Below are 20,415 nucleotides of genomic sequence, written 5' to 3'. Positions count from 1 at the left end.
AAATGAGCTCATACATCCCATACTCATAATCCCTCACTCTCATTGACCCACATTATTTCAATCTACCCAATTTTTACCCTTTATCTCCCCCAATTATTTATTTATTTATTTTTAAACTTTTTTTATTGTATAGTATAACGTATATACAACGCAAAGAAATAAAAAAGCAATAGTTTTCAAAGCGCTCTTCAACAAGTAGTTACAGGACAGATTTCAGAGCTTGTCCTGGGCTACCATATGATCATCTCAGATTTTTCCTTCTAGCTGCTCCAGAATATAGGAGACTAGAAGGCTTAAATATTTTTTATCATCTCAATTGAGTTTTATTGCTTTTTCTTGTATATATGTTATTTTTCTGAAAAAAGGATAAAATTTCAAAGCACAGCACCTCAATTAGCTGTAAAACATATTTCAGGGTTTGACATGGGTTACAATTCATAATTTCAGGTTTTTACTTCTAGCTGCTCTAAAATATTGGAGACTAAAAGAGATATTAATTTAATGATTCAGCATTCATATTTGTTTGTTAAATCCTATTTTCACTGTATAATTCCACCATCATCTTTGATCTTTCCATCCCTCTCTTTAGGGGTGTTTGGGTGATGACCATTCTAAAGTTTTCATATTGGAAGGGTCTGTCACTAATATGGGGTAGGAAGACGGAACCATCTGATGTTCTAGAGAGGCTGGACTAGGTTTCAGGATTTATCTGAACCAGGGACACATCTGGAGGTTAATGTAGGTTTCTGGAAATTTATTCTAGTGCATGGAACCCTTGTGGAATCTTATATATTGCCCTAGATGTTCTTTAGGATTGGCTGGAATGGTCCTGGTTTGGGGTTTGGCAGGTTATGATAGGTAGCAAGGTCTAAAAGCTTGCATTAGAGCAACCTTCAGAATAGCCTCTCGACTCTATTTGAACTCTCTCTACCACTGATACTTTATTAGTTACACTTCTTTTCCCCCTTTTGGTCAGGATGAAATTGTTGATCTCATGGTGCCAGGGCTGGCATCCCTGGAATCATCTCTCACATCACCAGGCAGACTTCTACCCCTGGATGGCATGTCCCACGTAGTGGGGAGGGCAATGATTTCACTTGCAGAGTTGGGCTTAGAGAGAGTGAGGCCACATCTGAGCAAAGAGATTCTCCAGATGTAACTCTTAGGCGTGCCTATAGGTAGTCTAGGCTTCTCCACTACCTATATAAGCTTCACACGAGTAAGCCTCAGGATCCCTGAAGTTTGTATCAGGGGATTCCCTGATGGTAAGGTTTGATAGTTCCATATTCTTTCTCCCACCCTCAAGGAACTTTGTCTATACTTTTTGATTATCGCTTAATATACTCTAGGATGTATCTAGGCATTACAATAATGTATGCAGAATTAAAAGGACCGCTTTCTTATTCTGGGCTCCCTGTGTTTCAGTTGTTCAGATGAGCTATACTGATAGGTTGGGTTAGATTATGCGCTACAGAAAATCTCAGTTTCAGGCCAAATAAACCTTTCTTCCTTTGGTCTCAAAGAGTATGTGTGCTTCCAAAAAATAAACACTGTCTTCCTTACCCCTATGTTCTGAACTACTTTAACCTCAACCTAATCGGCTTCATTCTTACCTCTAAATATCATATATTAGATATATCTGTATATCTTTATATAGACAGAGATATATAAAACAGCCTCTTGAAATCCAGAAATAATAATCACCACTACAGACTTAATGTGTCTACTCTAAAAGCTTACAATCTAGGTTCATGTCTTCTCACAAGCATTTTCTTAAGGGTTTTGCATCTGGCTTATTTTGCCTTACCAAAAGCCCCACATGTTCATTCACAATATTGCATGCCTCATGACTTTGTTCCTTTTTGTAGCAGAACAATCTTCGTTCATAAGTACACACCATCGTTCACCAATGCACTTCTCAGTCAGTGCATCCTTCAGCCACCTGCATTCATTAGGCATCATGTATAGTGCATGGCCTAATTTTTTTTTTTTTTTTTATTAACGGAAAGAAAAAAAAAAAAAGAAATTAACACAACATTTAGAAATCATACCATTCTACATATGCACTCAGTAATTCTTAACATCATCACATAGATGCATGATCATTGTTTCTTAGTACATTTGCATCGGTTTAGAGGAACTAGCAACACAACAGAAAAAGATATAAAATGTTAATATAAAGAAAAGAAATAAAAGTAGCAGTAATAGTAAAAAACAACAACAAACAAACCAACAAGCAAACAAAAACAAAAAAAACCCTATAGCTCAGATGCAGCTTCATTCAGTATTTTAACATGATTACTTTACAATTAGGTATTATTGTGCTGTCCATTTTTGAGTTTTTGTATCTAGTCCTGTTGCACAGTCTGTATCCCTTCAGCTTCAATTACCCATTGTCTTACCATGTTTCTAACTCCTGCTGAACTCTGTTACCAATGACATATTTCAAGTTTATTCTCGAATGTCCGTTCACATCAGTGGGACCATACAGTATTTGTCCTTTAGTTTTTGGCTGGATTCACTCAGCATAATATTCTCTAGGTCCATCCATGTTATTACATGGTTCATAAGTTTATCTTGTCTTAAAGCTGCATAATATTCCATCGTATGTATATACCACAGTTTGTTTAGCCACTCTTCTGTTGATGGAGATTTTGGCTGTTTCCATCTCTTTGCAATTGTAAATAACGCTGCTATAAACATTGGTGTGCAAATGTCCGTTTGTGTCTTTGCCCTTAAGTCCTTTGAGTAGATACCTAGCAATGGTATTGCTGGGTCGTATGGCAATTCTATATTCAGCTTTTTGAGGAACCGCCAAACTGCCTTCCACAGTGGTTGCACCCTTTGACATTCCCACCAACAGTGGATAAGTGTGCCTCTTTCTCCGCATCCTCTCCAGCACTTGTCATTTTCTGTTTTGTTGATAATGGCCATTCTGGTGGGTGTGAGATGATATCTCATTGTGGTTTTGATTTGCATTTCTCTAATGGCCAGGGACATTGAGCATCTCTTCATGTGCCTCTTGGCCATCCGTATTTCTTCTTCTGGTAGGTGTCTGTTTAAGTCTTTTTCCCATTTTGTAATTGGGTTGGCTGTCTTTTTGTTGTTGAGTTGAATAATCTCTTTATAAATTCTGGATACTAGACCTTTATCTGATATGTCATTTCCAAGTATTGTCTCCCATTGTGTAGGCTGTCTTTCTACTTTCTTGATGAAGTTCTCTGATGCACAAAAGTGTTTAATTTTGAGGAGCTCCCATTTATTTATTTCCTTCTTCAGTGTTCTTGCTTTAGGTTTAAGGTCCATTAAACCACCTCCAGTTGTAAGATCCATAAGATATCTCCCAACATTTTCCTCTAACTGTTTTATGGTCTTAGACCTAATGTTTAGATCTTTGATCCATTTTGAGTTAACTTTTGTATAGGGTGTGAGAGATGGGTCTTCTTTCATTCTTTTGCATATGGATATCCAGTTCTCTAGGCACCATTTATTGAAGAGACTGTTCTGTCCCAGGTGAGTTGGCTTGACTGCCTTATCAAAGATCAAATGTCCATAGATGAGAGGGTCTATATCTGAGCACTCTATTCGATTCCATTGGTCGATAGATCTATCTTTATGCCAATACCATGCTGTTTTGACCACTGTGGCTTCATAATATGCCTTAAAGTCAGGCAGCGCGAGACCTCCAGCTTCGTTTTTTTTCCTCAAGATGTTTTTAGCAATTCGGGGTACCCTGCCCTTCCAGATAAATTTGCTTATTGGTTTTTCTATTTCTGAAAAATAAGTTGTTGGGATTTTGATTGGTATTGCGTTGAATCTGTAAATCAATTTAGGTAGGATTGACATCTTAACTATATTTAGTCTTCCAATCCATGAACACGGTATGCCCTTCCATCTATTTAGGTCTTCTGTGATTTCTTTTAGCAGTTTTTTGTAGTTTTCTTTATATAGGTTTTTTGTCTCTTTGGTTAAATTTATTCCTAGGTATTTTATTCTTTTAGTTGTGATTGTAAATGGGATTCGTTTCTTGATTTCCGCCTCAGCTTGTTCATTACTAGTGTATAGAAAAGCTACAGATTTTTGAATGTTGATCTTGTAGCCTGCTACTTTGCTGTACTCATTTATTAGCTCTAGTAATTTTGTTGTGGATTTTTCTGGGTTTTCTACATATAGTATCATATCGTCTGCAAACAGTGATAGTTTTACTTCTTCCTTTCCAATTTTGATGCCTTGTATTTCTTTTTCTTGCCTAATTGCTCTGGCTAGAACTTCCAACACAATGTTGAATAATAGTGGTGATAGTGGACATCCTTGTCTTGTTCCTGACCTTAGGGGGAAAGTTTTCAATTTTTCCCCATTGAGGATGATATTAGCTGTGGGTTTTTCATATATTCCCTCTATCATTTTAAGGAAGTTCCCTTGTATTCCTATCTTTTGAAGTGTTTTCAGCAGGAAAGGATGTTGAATCTTGTCAAATGCCTTCTCTGCATCAATTGAGATGATCATGTGATTTTTCTGCTTTGATTTGTTGATATGGTGTATTACATTAATTGATTTTCTTATGTTGAACCATCCTTGCATACCTGGGATGAATCCTACTTGGTCATGATGTATAATTCTTTTAATGTGTTGTTGGATACGATTTGCTAGAATTTTATTGAGGATTTTTGCATCTGTATTCATTAGAGAGATTGGTCTGTAGTTTTCTTTTTTTGTAATATCTTTGCCTGGTTTTGGTATGAGGGTGATGTTGGCTTCATAGAATGAATTAGGTAGTTTTCCCTCCACTTCGATTATGTTGAAGAGTTTGAGGAGAGTAGGTACTAATTCTTTCTGGAACGTTTGGTAGAATTCACATGTGAAGCCGTCTGGTCCTGGACTTTTCTTTTTAGGGAGCTTTTGAATAACTAATTCAATCTCTTTACTTGTGATTGGTTTGTTGAGGTCGTCTATTTCTTCTTGAGTCAAAGTTGGTTGTTCATGTCTTTCCAGGAACCTGTCCATTTCTTCTAAATTATTGTATTTATTAGCGTAAAGTTGTTCATAGTATCCTGTTATTACCTCCTTTATTTCTGTGAGGTCAGTAGTTATGTCTCCTCTTTCATTTCTAATCTTATTTATTTGTATCCTCTCTCTTCTTCTTTTTGTCAATCTTGCTAAGGGCCCATCAATCTTGTTGATTTTCTCATAGAACCAACTTCTGGTCTTATTGATTTTCTCTATTGTTTTCATGTTTTCAATTTCATTTATTTCTGCTCTAATTTTTGTTATTTCTTTCCTTTTGCTTGCTTTGGGATTAGTTTGCTGTTCTTTCTCCAGTTCTTCCAAGTGGACAGTTAATTCCTGCATTTTTGCCTTTTCTTCTTTTCTGATAAAGGCATTTAGGGCAATAAATTTCCCTCTTAGCACTGCCTTTGCTGCGTCCCATAAGTTTTGATATGTTGTGTCTTCATTTTCATTTGCCTCTAGGTATTTACTAATTTCTCTTGCAATTTCTTCTTTGACCCATTTGTTGTTTAAGAGTGTGTTGTTGAGCCTCCATGTATTTATGAATTTTCTGGCACTCTGCCTATTATTGATTTCCAACTTCATTCCTTTATGATCCGAGAAAGTGTTGTGTATGATTTCAATATTTTTAAATTTGTTAAGACTTGCTTTGTGACCCAGCATATGGTCTATCTTTGAGAATGATCCATGAGCACTTGAAAAAAAGGTGTATCCTGCTGTTGTGGGATGTAATGTCCTATAAATGTCTGTTAAGTCAAGTTCATTTATAGTAATATTCAGGTTCTCTATTTCTTTATTGATCCTCTGTGTAGATGTTCTGTCCATTGATGAGAGTGGTGAATTGAAGTCTCCAACTATTATGGTATATGTGTCTATTTCCCTCTTCAGTGTTTGCAGTGTATTCCTCACGTATTTTGGGGCATTCTGGTTCGGTGTGTAAATATTTATGATTGTTATGTCTTCTTGCTTAATTGTTCCTTTTAATAGTATATAGTGTCCTTCTTTGTCTCTTTTAACTGTTTTACATTTGAAGTCTAATTTGTTAGATATTAGTATAGCCACTCCTGCTCTTTTCTGGTTGTTGTTTGCATGAAATATCTTTTCCCAACCTTTCACTTTCAACCTATGTTTATCTTTGGGTCTAAGATGTGTTTCCTGTAGACAGCATATAGAAGGATCCTGTTTTTTAATCCATTCTGCCAGTCTATGTCTTTTAATTGGGGAATTCAGTCCATTGACATTTAGAGTTATTACTGTTTGGATAATATTTTCCTCTACCATTTTGCCTTTTGTATTTTATATATCATATCTGACTTTCCTTCTTTCTACACTTTTCTCCATGTCTCTCTCTTCTGTCTTTTTGTATCTGACTCTAGTGTTTCCTTTAGTATTTCTTGCAGAGCTGGTCTCTTGGTCACAAATTCTCTTAGTGACTTTTTGTCTGAGAATGTTTTAATTTCTCCCTCATTTTTGAAGGACAATTTTGATGGATATAGGAGTCTTGGCTGGCAGTTTTTCTCTTTTAGTAACTTAAATATATCATCCCACTGTCTTCTAGCTTCCATGGTTTCTGCTGAGAAATCTACACATAGTCTTATTGGGTTTCCCTTGTATGTGACGGATTGTTTTTCTCTCGCTGCCTTCAAGATCCTCTCTTTCTCTTTGACCTCTGACATTCTAACTAGTAAGTGTCTTGGGGAACGCCTATTTGTGTCTAATCTCTTTGGGGTGCGCTGCACTTCTTGGATCTGTAATTTTAGGTCTTTCATAAGAGTTGGGAAATTTTCAGTGATAATTTCTTCCATTAGTTTTTCTCCTCCTTTTCCCTTCTCTTCTCCTTCTGGGATACCCACTACACGTATATTTGTACGGTTCACATTGTCCTTGAGTTCCCTGATACCTTGTTCAAATTTTTCCATTCTTTTCCAGATAGTTTCTGTTTCTCTTTGGAATTCAGATGTTTCATCCTCCAAATCACTAATTCTATCTTCTGTTTCTTTAAATCTGTCGTTGTAGGTATCCATTGTTTTTTCCATCTTTTCTACTTTATCTTTCACTTCCATAAGTTCTGTGATTTGTTTTTTCAGTTTTTCTATTTCTTCTTTATGTTCAGCCCATGTCTTCTTCATGTCCTCCCTCAATTTATCGATTTCGTTTTTGAAGAGGTTTTCCATTTCTGTTCATATATTCAGCATTAGTTGTTTCAGCTCCTGTATCTCATTTGAACTATTGGTTTCTTCGTTTGACTGGGCCATATGTTCAATTTTCTGAGCGTGATCCGTTATCTTCTGCTGGCGTCTGGGCATTTAGTCAGATTTCCCTGGGTGTTCGACCCCACAGGTTGAAAGATTTTTCTGTGCAATCTCTGGGTTCTGTTCTTCCTATCCTGCCCAGTAGGTGGCGCTCGTGGCACACGCCTGTCTGTGGGTTCCACCAGCGAAAGTTGCTGTGGGTCCCTCAGCTCTGGAAAACTCTCGCCGTAAGGGAGGTTCGGCAACCGAAGCGTCTTGGAAGAATGCCAGCCGGCCCGGGGTTCCAAACGCGGGGAGGGTCGCCGGCCGTCGCAGCACAGGAGAGCGTCCGGCCAAATTAGCCAGTCGGCCCGGGGCACCAAGCGTGGCGGGAGGGCGCCAGCTGTCGCAGCCCGGGAGAGTGCACTGTTCCCAGCCGACGGGGGAGTCACGTGTTTGGAAGGGATCCCCCGGTCACTGTTCTCCGCAGTCTGGGGATTTCCGACCCAACTATCTCAGTTGTTCCGGGGGGCCTCGTGTGGTGGGGGCACCAGCCGCCGCGGCCTAAGGGGACCGCCTGTCCAATTCTACCAGCTGGCCCGGGAAGGTGGAAGGGAGGGACTCCGGTCGCTTGCCGTCCCACCCAGGAAAGCCCATGCCCCTTGGTGATCTCACCGGAGCTGGTTCTCCCAGATAGTCAGCCGTTCCAGGATGGGGTATGCTGTCCCTTTGATCTCCCTCGTGGCTCCGGGAGCTGCTCTGTATTATCTCCACTCCCCCAATAGCTGTTCTGGAGGAGGAAAGGTGAGGGCGGCAAGGCTGTCGAGGCTGTTGGCGGAGGAGCACGGTGAAGGTGGGGGAAGAGGGCACCGTGGTGGTTGGAGAGCAGCCAGAGCAGGAGGGGGAGGAGGGGGGAGAAGGAGGGTGGGCGGCTCGGCTGCTGCGGGGCGTGGGCGCCGCGCGGCGGGCCGGCGGAGAAAGAGAGGGGAGAAGGAGGGCGGGCGGCTCGGCTGCTGCGGGGCGTGGGCGCCGCGCGGCGGGCCGGCGGAGAAAGAGAGGGGAGAAGGAGGGCAGGCGGCTCGGCTGCTGCGGGCCATGGCCTAATTTTTAAGCAAGCATTTAAATAAAGGAATAACAATAATTTTTGACAATATCATATGCACATACAATGTTAAATGCTTTACATTAATTCTCTCATATAATCCTCTTAATAATCGAATGAGATAGTTATTGTTTTACCTATTCTAACAGTTGATGAAACCAAAGTCTAGAGAAGTTGCTAAGCTCCTAAGTGGCAGAACTTAGGTTTAAATTAAAGCTTGTGACCTTCACCATCATGCTATATTTGCCTTTTCATTTCTATTTTTCAGATTTTAGAAGGCAAGACAATAAAGGGATGCGTCAGCGTGGAACCTTACATACTGGGAGAATTTGTAAAATTATCAAATAACACGAAAGTGGTGAAAGCAGAATACAAAGCCACAGAATATGGGTTGGCTTTTGGCCATTTTTCTTATGAGTTCTCCAAACATAGAGATGTTGTAGTCGATTTACAAGGTATGTGAAACTTGGAATTATTTTTTATTTTTAATATTATTTATGTGTTAATGTGAGCTTATGTAAGTAGCTCTACCTTTCCCTTCTTAGTAGATTGTTTCAGTGCCTAACTTAATTGGTTTTACTATATGTAGCAAATTATGCCTGCAAAATATGTCTGAAGCTTCCATAAGCCTCTAAGGTGCCAAGTAATGACTGAAAGTATCTCATTTATATTCTTTTCTCTCAGTTCCAGAGTAAAATCCATAACAGCTTTGTTTTTTTTCTTTCATTTCACTGAAGTGGGTTTCTGTGATGTAAATTTCTTGTTGTTGCATTTTTTTTTCATGTGGAAATAACTTCTTTGACCCCTTCCTTTCCTCCAGTCCTTTACCCCTATTGCAGGTGTGATGATGGGTTTCATAAATGGGGTCATTATGGAAAAGAAAACTATGTATACTGAAATCCAATGTATCTTAAAATCTGCATTAGTCTTTTGACTTTGTTTTCAGTGTGCCTGGTCATTTTATTATTAGAATTTTTATTAACCAATAGTCTACACTTAACTGATAAATGAAATTTATTATAATTATTTCTAATAATAATTCCCTGGCTACTCCCAAGGTGTTCTCTATATTCCCCTCTCCATAGCATTTATCACTCTCTTTCATATTATAGATTTTCCTTATTTATCTTGTTTATTGACCTATCCTCCTTACAAGAAAATTTGGCTTCACGAGCATAAGGATTTTTACTGATTTGTTCACTGCTGTATCCCAGTGCTTACAATGGTGATTTGAACAGTATGTGCACTGAATGAATATTTGTTTAATGAATCAATGAATATATGTATTAGTGAGTAGGGCATAAAGAAAATTTCAGCATCATGAAGGAAATATTAAATATTATAATTGTAATAATTATACTTAGTGCATTTTATTGCTCTCTAAGTCCTTAAAGATAAATGATTTAGATATGTCACATTTGACAAATGTAATTGTCCAATATTCAATCCTTCTTAAACCAATAATTGGAATCGCAACACCAAATCTCTCAGCAGAAATTTATTAAACATAAACCACAAGATGACCAAGTTTTTAAAATGTCTTTTAAAACGTCTATTTTCTGAAATACTTTACTGACATTAACAGGGCATTGAATACTCAGACGCATTCATTTCTCTTTTAGGTTGGGTGACTGGTAATGGAAAAGGGCTCATCTACCTCACAGATCCCCAGATTCACTCTGTGGATCAGAAAAATGTCGGTACCAATTTTGGAAAGAGAGGAATGTCTTATTTCTTTAATAACCAGCATGTGGAATGTAATGAAATATGTCATCGTCTTTCTTTGTCTAGACCTTCAATAGAAACACTGATGTGATAGGCCTCAGTGCTACTCAGCAATGTCAAGTTCTCCTCTCCTGCAGGCAGGCGGAGTACGGCCTAGCCTGGTCCGTTTGGTTTGAGTGGAGCCACCTGACTAGTGGCGGTCAGTGACTGGTCACGGAATTGATGGGTGTTGCTTTCAGGCCCATTTTAACTGCTCAAGCAAGACCTGCAGTCTGTTCCCCTCTGCCACGATTACTAGGAATCTTCTGGAGATAGCGCCTCACTAGCCTAACCCCTGTACAGAGAGCAACACAGAAAAGAGACTCAACTGACATCCAGTGGACACGAAACATAGCTGAGAGATAAACTGTTGCTGTTTAACTAAAAAAATAAAGTGGAGCTTTTTGTTACTATCTATCAAGACCATTACTGTTGGTCTTTTTCTTAACGATTTAGGTGAATTTTATATATTAAAACATCCAGACCTTTTGTTTGTGATATTAATTGCAAATTTTAGCAGTCTGTGTTTTTACTTTGTGTATGAAACTTTTCCCACGTAAAAAAAAATATATATATATATAGTTTAATTTGTCAGTCTTTCATTTTATAGCTTCTTTGTTATGTGTCGTTATTAAGATCTTCCTACTTTGAGTCTTTTCTTTCCAAGTCTCCGTATTTTCTTCTAGTAGATTTACATTTATGAAAGGTATGAGGGAAGAAATTTTATTTTGGTTTCTAGATGACCACTGTGACGGTTTGAAGCTATGGACTCCAGAAGAGCAGGCTTTTAAAGCTGACCCGTTTCTGTGGTGGGAACCCGCTGCGGGCGGGACCTTTTATTAAGCTAGTTCAGTTGACGCAGGCCCAGGTGGGTTTTAATCCTCTTACTAGAGTCCTTTATGAGAAGATGAAATACAGAGACACACACACACAGAAGACAGAGAGAAAGACACAGAATCTGAGAAAGAAAGTCACAGAGGCAGAGAGGGAGCCGCTAGAGCAGGAAGCAGGAAGCAATAGAAACCCAGAAAAGAAAGTGGAACCAGCGGACCCCGCCATGTGCTTTCCCATGGAACAGAGAGGTCTTGGATCGCCAGTAGCCTGTCTTCAGGAAGCAGGTATGGTCTCGATGATGCCTAGATTTGGGCATTTTCATGGCTTTAGAACTGTGAGCTTGTACACTAATTAGTCCCCATTACAAAAGCTAACCTATTTTTGTGGTATCTGCATTTCAACAGCTTTAGCAAACTAAAACAGCTACCCAATTTTTGTCCTTACTATTTATTAAATTATTTATTTTTGCAACTGATTGCAACTGTCACATTTATCATAATGTCATATTATAACTACGTATGGGCTTCCTAATTTGCTCTATTGCTTTATTTGTCTATTCATGTATCAGTGTCATACTGTTTTAATTACTAGATATTTATAATATGTTCTAATATTTGACACTGTTAATCTTCCTTTGTTATACTTTTTTTCAACATACCTCAGCTTTTCTTGTTTTCTGCTTTATATTTATATATTAAGTTTTAAATCAATTTTTGGGTTCAGCATCCACTTTTTTCTTTTCCCCATGGGCAGGCACCAGGAATCGAACTCGGGTCTTCTGGCATCGCAGGCGAGCATTCGTGCCTGTTGAGCCACCGTGGCCTGCCCTCAGCATCCACATTTAAATAATCTTGTTATTATTATTATTTGGAACATTCTAAATTAATAAGTGAGAAATGACATCTCTATGATATAGAGCTTTTCTTTCTAAATATATGTTTTATGTATTTCATTTGTTCAATTTTTCAATTGCATCCCTCTGTACTTAAGTTTTCTTTATATAAATCTAGCATGTTTCTTTTAAAATTTGTTCTAAAGACAGAGCCAAACTTCATCAAAAGTGTGTGTTGCACAATGGACAAGCAAAACTCATATATGTTTGCACCAGCAATGAACAATTCAAAAAGGAAATCAAGAAAAAATTCCATTTACAACAGCATTTAAATAAATAAAATATCTAGGAACAAATTGAACCAAAGATATGAAATATTTGTTCACAGAAAGCTACAAAATATTGCCAAAAGAAATTAAAGTCCTAAATAAATGTAAAGTCATCCTATGTTCATGGATTGGAAGGCTTAATATTAAAATGTAGATACTACCTGTTTTCATTTACTAGACTCCTGAAAGCAGATATCGTAAAATGGGTTGATTTTAAACACTGAGAATTTATTAGCTGACAGTTTCAGGGCCGAGAAAAATGTCCAAATCAAAGCATTATCAAGGCAATGCTTTCTTCTCGAAGACTGGCTGCCAGTGATACTTGACTGCTCTGCCACATGGCAAGTCATATGGAAGCATGTGCTTGCCCTCTCCCTTCTCTTCTGGGTTTTGTTACTTCCATGGCTTTCTTTCTCCCTGTATTCATCTCATTTCTAAAGGACTCCAGTAAGACGATTAAGCACCATCCCAGGATAGCACAATATTATCTGATTGTAGCACAATAATGTTAGAACACCTAATGAAGCTGTATGTGAGAATGATAGAGGAAGGAGGTCTGGGGGCACAAATGAAATCAAAAGGAAAGATAGATGATAAAGACTGAGATGGTATCATCTAGAAATGCCTAGAGTGTACAGTGATAGTGACTAAATGTACAAATTAAAAAATGTTTTTGCTTGAGGAAGAGCAAAAGAATGTCAATATTGCAGAGTGTTGAAAATAGATGGTCATTCATATTTTAAAACTTCAACTTCAGTGTGAGACTAAAGCAAAGAATGTTTATTTGTTACAAAATTTATATTTTGACTAGTGCATTACCTAATTTAATTTATATGGACAGTTTAATTGAACACCATAAGTACATGGAACCTTGAATAGGGCATGTGATTTTGTAGGTTTGTCCAGGTTAGTGTGATGCCCTGATAAATCCCAGAATGACTTGAACAGTGAATAAAGAAATATTTGCAAAGAATGGGGGAAAATTCAACTTCCCCATTTGGAGAATTCCTGACATTCTCGCAAGCAGTGGGGACAACAAAGTCAATAGGACGGTCCCTTAATCTTGGGGTTTGTCCCCATGAAACTTATCCCCACAAGGGATAAACTAAGCCTACATAAAATTAGGCCTAAGAATCACCCCCAGAGAACCTCTTTTGTTGCTCAGATGTGGCCTTTCTCTCTCTCAACCAACATGGCAAGCAAACTTACTGCCCTCCCCCTCTCTACATGGGACAGGACTCCCAGGGGTGTAAACCACCTTGGCAACATGGGACAGAAATCCCAGAATGAGGTGGAACTCAGCATCAAGGGATTGAGAAAAGCTTCTTGACCGAAAGTGAGAAGAGAGAAATGAGACAAAATAAAGTGTCAGTGGCTGAGAGATAAAAAAAAAAAAAAGAACCACCCAGGGCTTTGCCCTAACTGAAATAATCTCATCAAAGATCCTATTTACCATTGGTTTACACCCACAAGAATGGATTAAATTTAAGAACATGTCTTTCTGGGGTATATACCAGCTTCAAACCACCATACTACATTAAGTGATTTACAGATTTCACACAATTACAATGAAAATTCCAGCATCGTCTTTCGCAGGGATGGAAAAGACAATCATCAAATTCATATGGAATTACTGATTGCATATGTAGAATGGAATGATTTCTAAATGTTGTGTTAGTTAATTTTTTTAATTAATAAAAAAAATTCATATGGAATGCTTAGAGCAGCTAGAAGTAAAAACCTAAAATTGTGAAATTGTAACCCATACCAAACTCTAAAATCTGTTCTACAACTAATTATGGTGATGTGCTTTGAAATGTATTGCTTTTTTGTAGATGTTGTGTTTCTCAAAAAAGAAAAAAAGTCAATTGTGATGATAAATGCACAGCTATATGATGATATTGTGAACCATTGATTATACACTTTGGATGATTACATGGTATGTGAATATATAATATATATCAATACAAAAATTTTTTAAAAATTCATATGGAATGGCAAAGGCCTCTCAATTGCCATAACCATGTGTTCTAGTTTGCTAGCTGCCAGAATGCAACACGCCGGAGATGGATTGTCTTTTAATAAAAGGGGATTTATTTCAGTAGTTCTTCAGAGGAAAGGCAGCTAACTTTCCACTGAAGTTCTTTCTTCTGCGGGAAGGCACAGGGTAATCTCTGCTGGCCTTCTCTCCAGGCCTCTGGGTTCCAACCACTTTCCCTGGGCTGATTCCTTTCTGCATCTCCAAAGGCCTGGGCTGAGCTGCGAGTGCTGAAATGAGGTATGCTGAACTGCTTGGGCTGTGCTACGATGAGCTCTCATGTAAGCATCAGCCAATTAAATCAAACATCATTCATTGCAGCAGGCACGCCTCCTAACTGACTGCAGATGTAATCAGCAACAGACGAGGTTCACATGTCATCGGCTCATGTCTACAGCAATATAACCAGGCACCTTCACCTGGCCAAGTTGACAACTGACTCTAACTACCACACCATGTTGAAAAGAACAAAATTGAAGGATGCATACTTCCCAATTTGAAAACCTATTACAAAGCTACAATAACCAAAACAGTATGGTACTGGCATGAAGACAGAAAAATAGACCAATAGAAAAGAACTGAGCACTCAGTAATAAACACACACATCTAGTAAGTTGCTAAATCTGCTTACTAGGAAAAGAATAGTCCCTTCAACAAGTGGTTCTGGGAAAACTGTATATCCACAATGCAAAAGAGAAGGAAATGGATCCCTACCTCAACCATATACAAAAATTAACTCAAAATGGGGGCACAAAGGTAGTTCAGTAGTGGAATTCTCACTTACCATATGGGAGACCTGGGCTCAAGTCCTGGTCCATACACTTCCCAAAAAACAAACAAACCATCACAAATTCAACAAATGGTGCTGCAATAATGGGATTCTCATATGGAACATAACGAAATGTGACCCTGCCATACAGCATACAAAAAAAATTTAACTCAAAATGGATCAATGGCTGGCTCATGCTCTCCCCACGGGCTCCCCAAGGCCCACCTGGTTGGCTGAAGGTGGCCAGGTGCCGACTGCTGGACAGACAGGTGCAGACAAGGATGGATGCATGGACACACGGAGGGCTGGCTGGTGCTCCAAGGCCTCCTCGGGAGAACCAGAAAGCCACGCTTAACCTCAAGGCACTGCTGAGAAGGAAGTCAGTCCCCATGTATCATTCCATCCTAGGAGAAGACTAACACAGTCCTAAGCACGGGGTTTATTTGTGGGTCACAGGGAAAGGCAGCAGGTTGTGCTTGGACCACCCCTACCAAAGAATGATGACCCTTAAAGGCATCTTGTGAAGTGAAATAAGCCAGACACAAAGGAAAAATATTGTATTATTTTATGTAAATGAGATACCTAGAACTAGTAAATACATAGAGATGAAGAGTCGATTACAGGTTATCAGGGGCTGGGGGTAGGTAAGGGGAAATGGGGAGTGTTTGCTTAATGAGCAGAGTTTCCGTTTGGAGTTATGAAAAAGTTTTGATGTGTACCTTTGAATGTACCTTTCAGAGCTCCTACTGTGGGGAGCAGGGTTGACTGACACCCCAGATTCCACACCAGGGGATCCACCACTGTGGTCATGCTGGAGCCATGCTCCCTCCCATATGCTCTCCACCAGCGACTAAGCAACTTCATATCACCTCTAACAGAAGACTGTGGCTCAAAAACTTCCCATTGGTCTGACCAACACTTTCTTATAACTACGTGGCAGCCTGAGACTCTTCTTGCTTAATCCTCCCTCCTTCCCTCTCTCCTTTCACAGACGTAAGAACTGTTTATGCTTTCCCTGTCTACTTGTTTCCTTCCATTTATCCTTCACAGTCATTTCTCCCTATAAATCACTTGCATTTATAAGGCCTTCTTGATATCTGCCTCTTGAAGAACCAAAAGTAATACAAATTTATTAAAGAAATTTTCAAAAATGTAACCCATCCTATTAACAAATAAAGGAGGGTGTTCAAGTTTGCCAGCTGCCAGAATGCAATATACCAGAAATGGAATGGTTTTTATAAAGCGGAATTTAATAAGTGGCTTGTTTACAGTTCTAAGGCTGAGAAAATGTCCCAACTAAAACAAGTCTATAGAAATGTTCAATCAAAGGCACCCAGGAAAAGACACCTTAGTTCAAGAAGGCCAATGAAGTTCAGGTTTCTCTCTCAGGTAAGAAGGCACATGGCGAACACAGTCAGGGTTTCTCTCTTATCTGGTAGAGCACATGGCAAGCACGGTGTCATCTGCTAGCTTCTGGCTTCCTGTTTCATGAAGCTCCCCGGGAGGCATGTTCCTTCTTCAACTCCAAAGGCCGCTGGCTGGTGGACTCTGCTTCTCATGGCTATGTCATTCTGCTCTGCTGCCTTTCATTCTCCAAAATGTTTCCTCTTTTATTGAACTCCAGAAACTTATCAAGATCCACCCAAATGGGTGGAGATATGTCATCACCTAATCCAGCTTAACAATCCCTCTTGATTAAATCACATCTCCAGGGAGATGATCTGATTAGTTTGAAACATACAGTAGTGAATAGGGATTATTCTACCTTTATGAATTGGGATTTTGATTAAAACATGGCTTTTCTAGGGTATGTACATCCTTTCAGACCAACACAGAGGGGAATCATATTATAGTTCCAGAAGAAGCAGAAAAATGGTTTAATAAAATTCAAAATCAACTCATGGCAATAAGCTCTTTATAAATAAGGCATAAAGTAAAACTTTCTGAATCTGATAAAGTGGTTTTATCTATTAAAAAAGAAAACTTATTCTTAAAAAACAGCAAATATTATAATTAATAGTAAAACAATTTAAAGCTTTCCACTTGGTAAAGGGAAAGACAAATTTGCCCACTATCCCACCTCTATTCAACATTATAGCAGAGATGCTACAAAAAAATTCAGAGAAAGAATAAAAGGTAAGAATTGGAAAAGAAGAAATAAAACTGTCATTATTCACAAATGATATCATTGTGTAGAAAATTCAAATAAACTACAGATAAATTTAAAATTTATCAGAGTTAAAATTTTGAATTGCATTCAATAGTCTCATTTTGTAATACTCCTGGTATTGTTATTTTGAAATTAATACGGACATAGTGTAGGCTAAAGAAGATAAGTCGATATGTTAATGCTAGGAATCAATATTTATATGATATAGGAAAGATATTCAAGTATAAAAATCAAAGAAGTTAAGTAAAAATTCTGAAATCTTGTACTTTATTTGGAAATAGTGTGGGTTCATGACTAAGGGTATATATGTGTGTGTGCAAGTGTGTGTATTCCAGTTATGCCCACTGCAAAGGCCCTGGCAACAAAGATGACCCAGTGTCAATGAGCAGCCCTAGGGCTCAGATTTTGGTCTCTAAATATCACTCTTCATGAAAAGGAACCAGGCTTTTGGAAGAAACATCTGGTTCCAAGTCTGTAGCTGAAAATGTACAAAATGAGCCTAGGATTCTTCATGGCATCAGAAAGAAAGAAAAAATATCAAAAACTAGTGCAATCATGTCCAAAAGACACAACAGTCAACTTGAAGGGCCTCCCACTTGCAAGGATGGAAAAATGTGAGCATCAAAAAGAACAATGGTTGCAATGGATTGAAAAATATTAAATTTATACATATCAGAGAATGTATGATATTGAATTAAAATATAAAGAAAAACTCACTGATCACCACTGGGGATTGCTATAACTCTCCTGAGAATTAATAAATAAACATTTATCTTGTGTTTTCTGGGCAAAGTATTTTTCAGGGTTACAAATAGTTGATGGGAAAAATTATTCTTATAGAAAAATTCCAGCTAATAGGCACAAAAGGAGTGACAGAATTAGGGGGAAAAATCACCATTTTGTATCCCTTTAATATGGCCCTAGACAAAAATCATTACTGACTGCTGAAACTTCTAGGAGAAAAGGCAATGCAAAAGTCCATGAAGAACATTATAATCGAGGAATTAGACTGGTACATCTTACAACTCAATCAATCTTATTATCACTAAAAGTGGAAAAGTAGATGTTATGTGCATTACCACAAGAAGAAACGAAAAGTACTCAACACACTCATGATGGACTTTTGCCCCTTATCCTCCACCGTCCCCACCGCCCCAGAATTAAAATTCAATGTAATCAAGCCTCTAGATCTACCTACCAATTTTCATGGAATAAAGGGGTAAATGAACAAGTTAAACTATTTCAAGAGAAAACAATCAGCAAAATCCAGAACATAGGACAGCCTACAGGGCCTGATTTCTTTAGTAAGTCAATGCCATGAAAAAATTTAATGGGAAGAGAGGTTGTTGTAGAATAGAAACTTAAGAAAAATAATAATCTTGTTTGCATCCTGTTTCAAACAAATCTACAATAAAATAATATTTTTGAGATTTAAGGATTTTGAACATGGGCTGGGTATTAGAGCAAATTGGGTGAAACAATATCTTCAAAACACACGAACAAAAAAATGGGGAAGCGCTGAAACAAGCTGGGTTGCCTTTATACCACAATAGCAGCATTGAGTACTTGTATGTCTTGCAAAGTCTAAAATATCTACCATGTGGCCCTTTACAGAAAAGGTTTGCCAATCCCTGCTGCAGAAGATGAAGTCAGGAATAAAAGTCTCGATGTTTTCATATACAAAGACATAGGGATACCTCTACCAACACAAAATAAAAGGGTAACACCGATGGGTGAGGGAATGAGCATCCGGAGGTGATCGAGAAGGAAGTTGATGGAAAGGACATGTCAGAGCTCATTTTTCTTTTGTGAAGTCAAAAGATAGGATATAGGCTATGTGAGATGAAGCTGCCAAAGACAGGAATTTGATATAAATAATGGCTTTATAACAATACATATCTCTATATCTTTTTATATAAAAAGACAGAAATAGTACCATGGGAGGAATTTTCAGGAAATTGTACCTTCAAAATATATTTAAAAGTTTATTTATTTAAAATTTTATTTATTTATGCCAACACCCTATAAACTCAACATCTGGTTTAAGAAATGAAATATAGTACTATTGAAGCCTCCCATAGATTCATTACTGATCTGTATGTCCTTCCTTACCCAAGAGGAAATTGCTGCCTAGAAATTGTTGGTTATCATTTACTTTAATATTGTAATATATTTACTTTTATTTAATGTTGTATATTAAACACATATTATATAACAATAACAACACAAATACAGTATTTTTTTTAAATACTTTAGCTTTATGTATATGCTAAAAAAGACTGGATGGTCTTTAAAAGAGCCAAATTCACTAAAAGAACCAAATTCACTTTCTAGAAAACATAGTCACTGAAATGTATAATTTAATGGAAAGTTAAACAATAGATTAGGCATAGCTCAGGAAAGAATTACTGAAATGGAAGGGAGAATTGAAGAATTAGCGAACATTCAACAGAAAGAGAAAGAGACAGAAAATACAAAAGAGAAAATGAGAGAGGGGGAGAAAAGACAAAGGTCTAACATATATCTAGTGAGGGATCTGGAAGGAGAAAGAGAGAATGAGGGAGAGAGAATACACTCAGACAAGCAAGGAAAATGAATCAAGAAGGGAACAAACAACTGTGTCAAATGCTGGTGATAGGTAAGTAAATGAGGCCTGTGAGCCGCCTGTTAATTTCAGCAATATGGAAATCACTGGGGACCTTGCTATGAGCAGACTTAATTGAGTGGTGGAGGTTAAAGCCTGAATGGAAAGGCATTAATTTCATGTTGCCACATAACAAATTACCACAAATGTAGCCACTTAAAACAACATCCATTTATTATCTCTGTTTCATGGGTCAGGAGTCTGGGAACAGCTTTGTGGTCTCCTGCTCAGGGTCTCTCAAGGCATTAATTAAGGTGCCGGTCAGACTGTCTTCTTACCTGCAGGCTGGAAGAGGAAATAAGCACTTCCAAGGCCACTCAGGTTTTTGACAAAATTCGTCATCTTACAGTTGTAGACTGAGGTCCATTTTTCTGCAGACCATTGGCTGAGGGCCACCCTCGGGTCTAGAGGCTGCCAAGAGTTCCTTGAGATATGGCCTTCTCACAGGCCCTCTCACAACGGGGCTCTTTGCTTCTTCAAGGCCAATAAGAGAGCATCTCTCTAATGGGCTAAAATAGAAGCTCATAAACAATCTGATCGATAGAGTGGCATCCAACCCTTTTGACATGTTCTATGTGATTGAGCAAGTCACAGATTCCACCCACACTCAAGGAAAGAGGATTATACAAAGCTGTGATTCCATGGAGGTTACCTTAGGGTGTATCAACTGCCAAAGGTTTTAAGAGAGGAGGGAG

General features: G+C 38.2%; 1 protein-coding gene across 6 annotated transcripts in view; it reads left to right on the top strand.

The window, feature by feature from the left end:
- Window positions 1–10,674, top strand: part of ALPK1 (alpha kinase 1) — a 147,686-nt gene extending 137,012 nt beyond the window's left edge. For 5 of the 6 annotated variants that reach the window (XM_077142530.1, XM_077142529.1, XM_077142532.1 and 2 more), the window contains 2 exons: window positions 8,609–8,795; window positions 9,963–10,674. In XM_077142530.1, coding sequence (XP_076998645.1) covers window positions 8,609–8,795; window positions 9,963–10,156 — 381 coding nt within the window. In that variant the 3' untranslated portion in view covers window positions 10,157–10,674. Of the gene's footprint in view, window positions 1–8,608; window positions 8,796–9,962 lie in introns of those variants that run through there. The other variant, XM_077142533.1, reaches the window with a different exon arrangement.
- The last annotated feature ends 9,741 nt before the right edge of the window (window positions 10,675–20,415 follow it).

The sequence above is a fragment of the Tamandua tetradactyla genome, chromosome 24, assembly GCF_023851605.1.
Source record: "Tamandua tetradactyla isolate mTamTet1 chromosome 24, mTamTet1.pri, whole genome shotgun sequence".
In the NCBI taxonomy this organism is placed as follows: Eukaryota; Metazoa; Chordata; class Mammalia; order Pilosa; family Myrmecophagidae; genus Tamandua; species Tamandua tetradactyla.
This window is presented reverse-complemented; position numbering and strand designations above follow the sequence as displayed.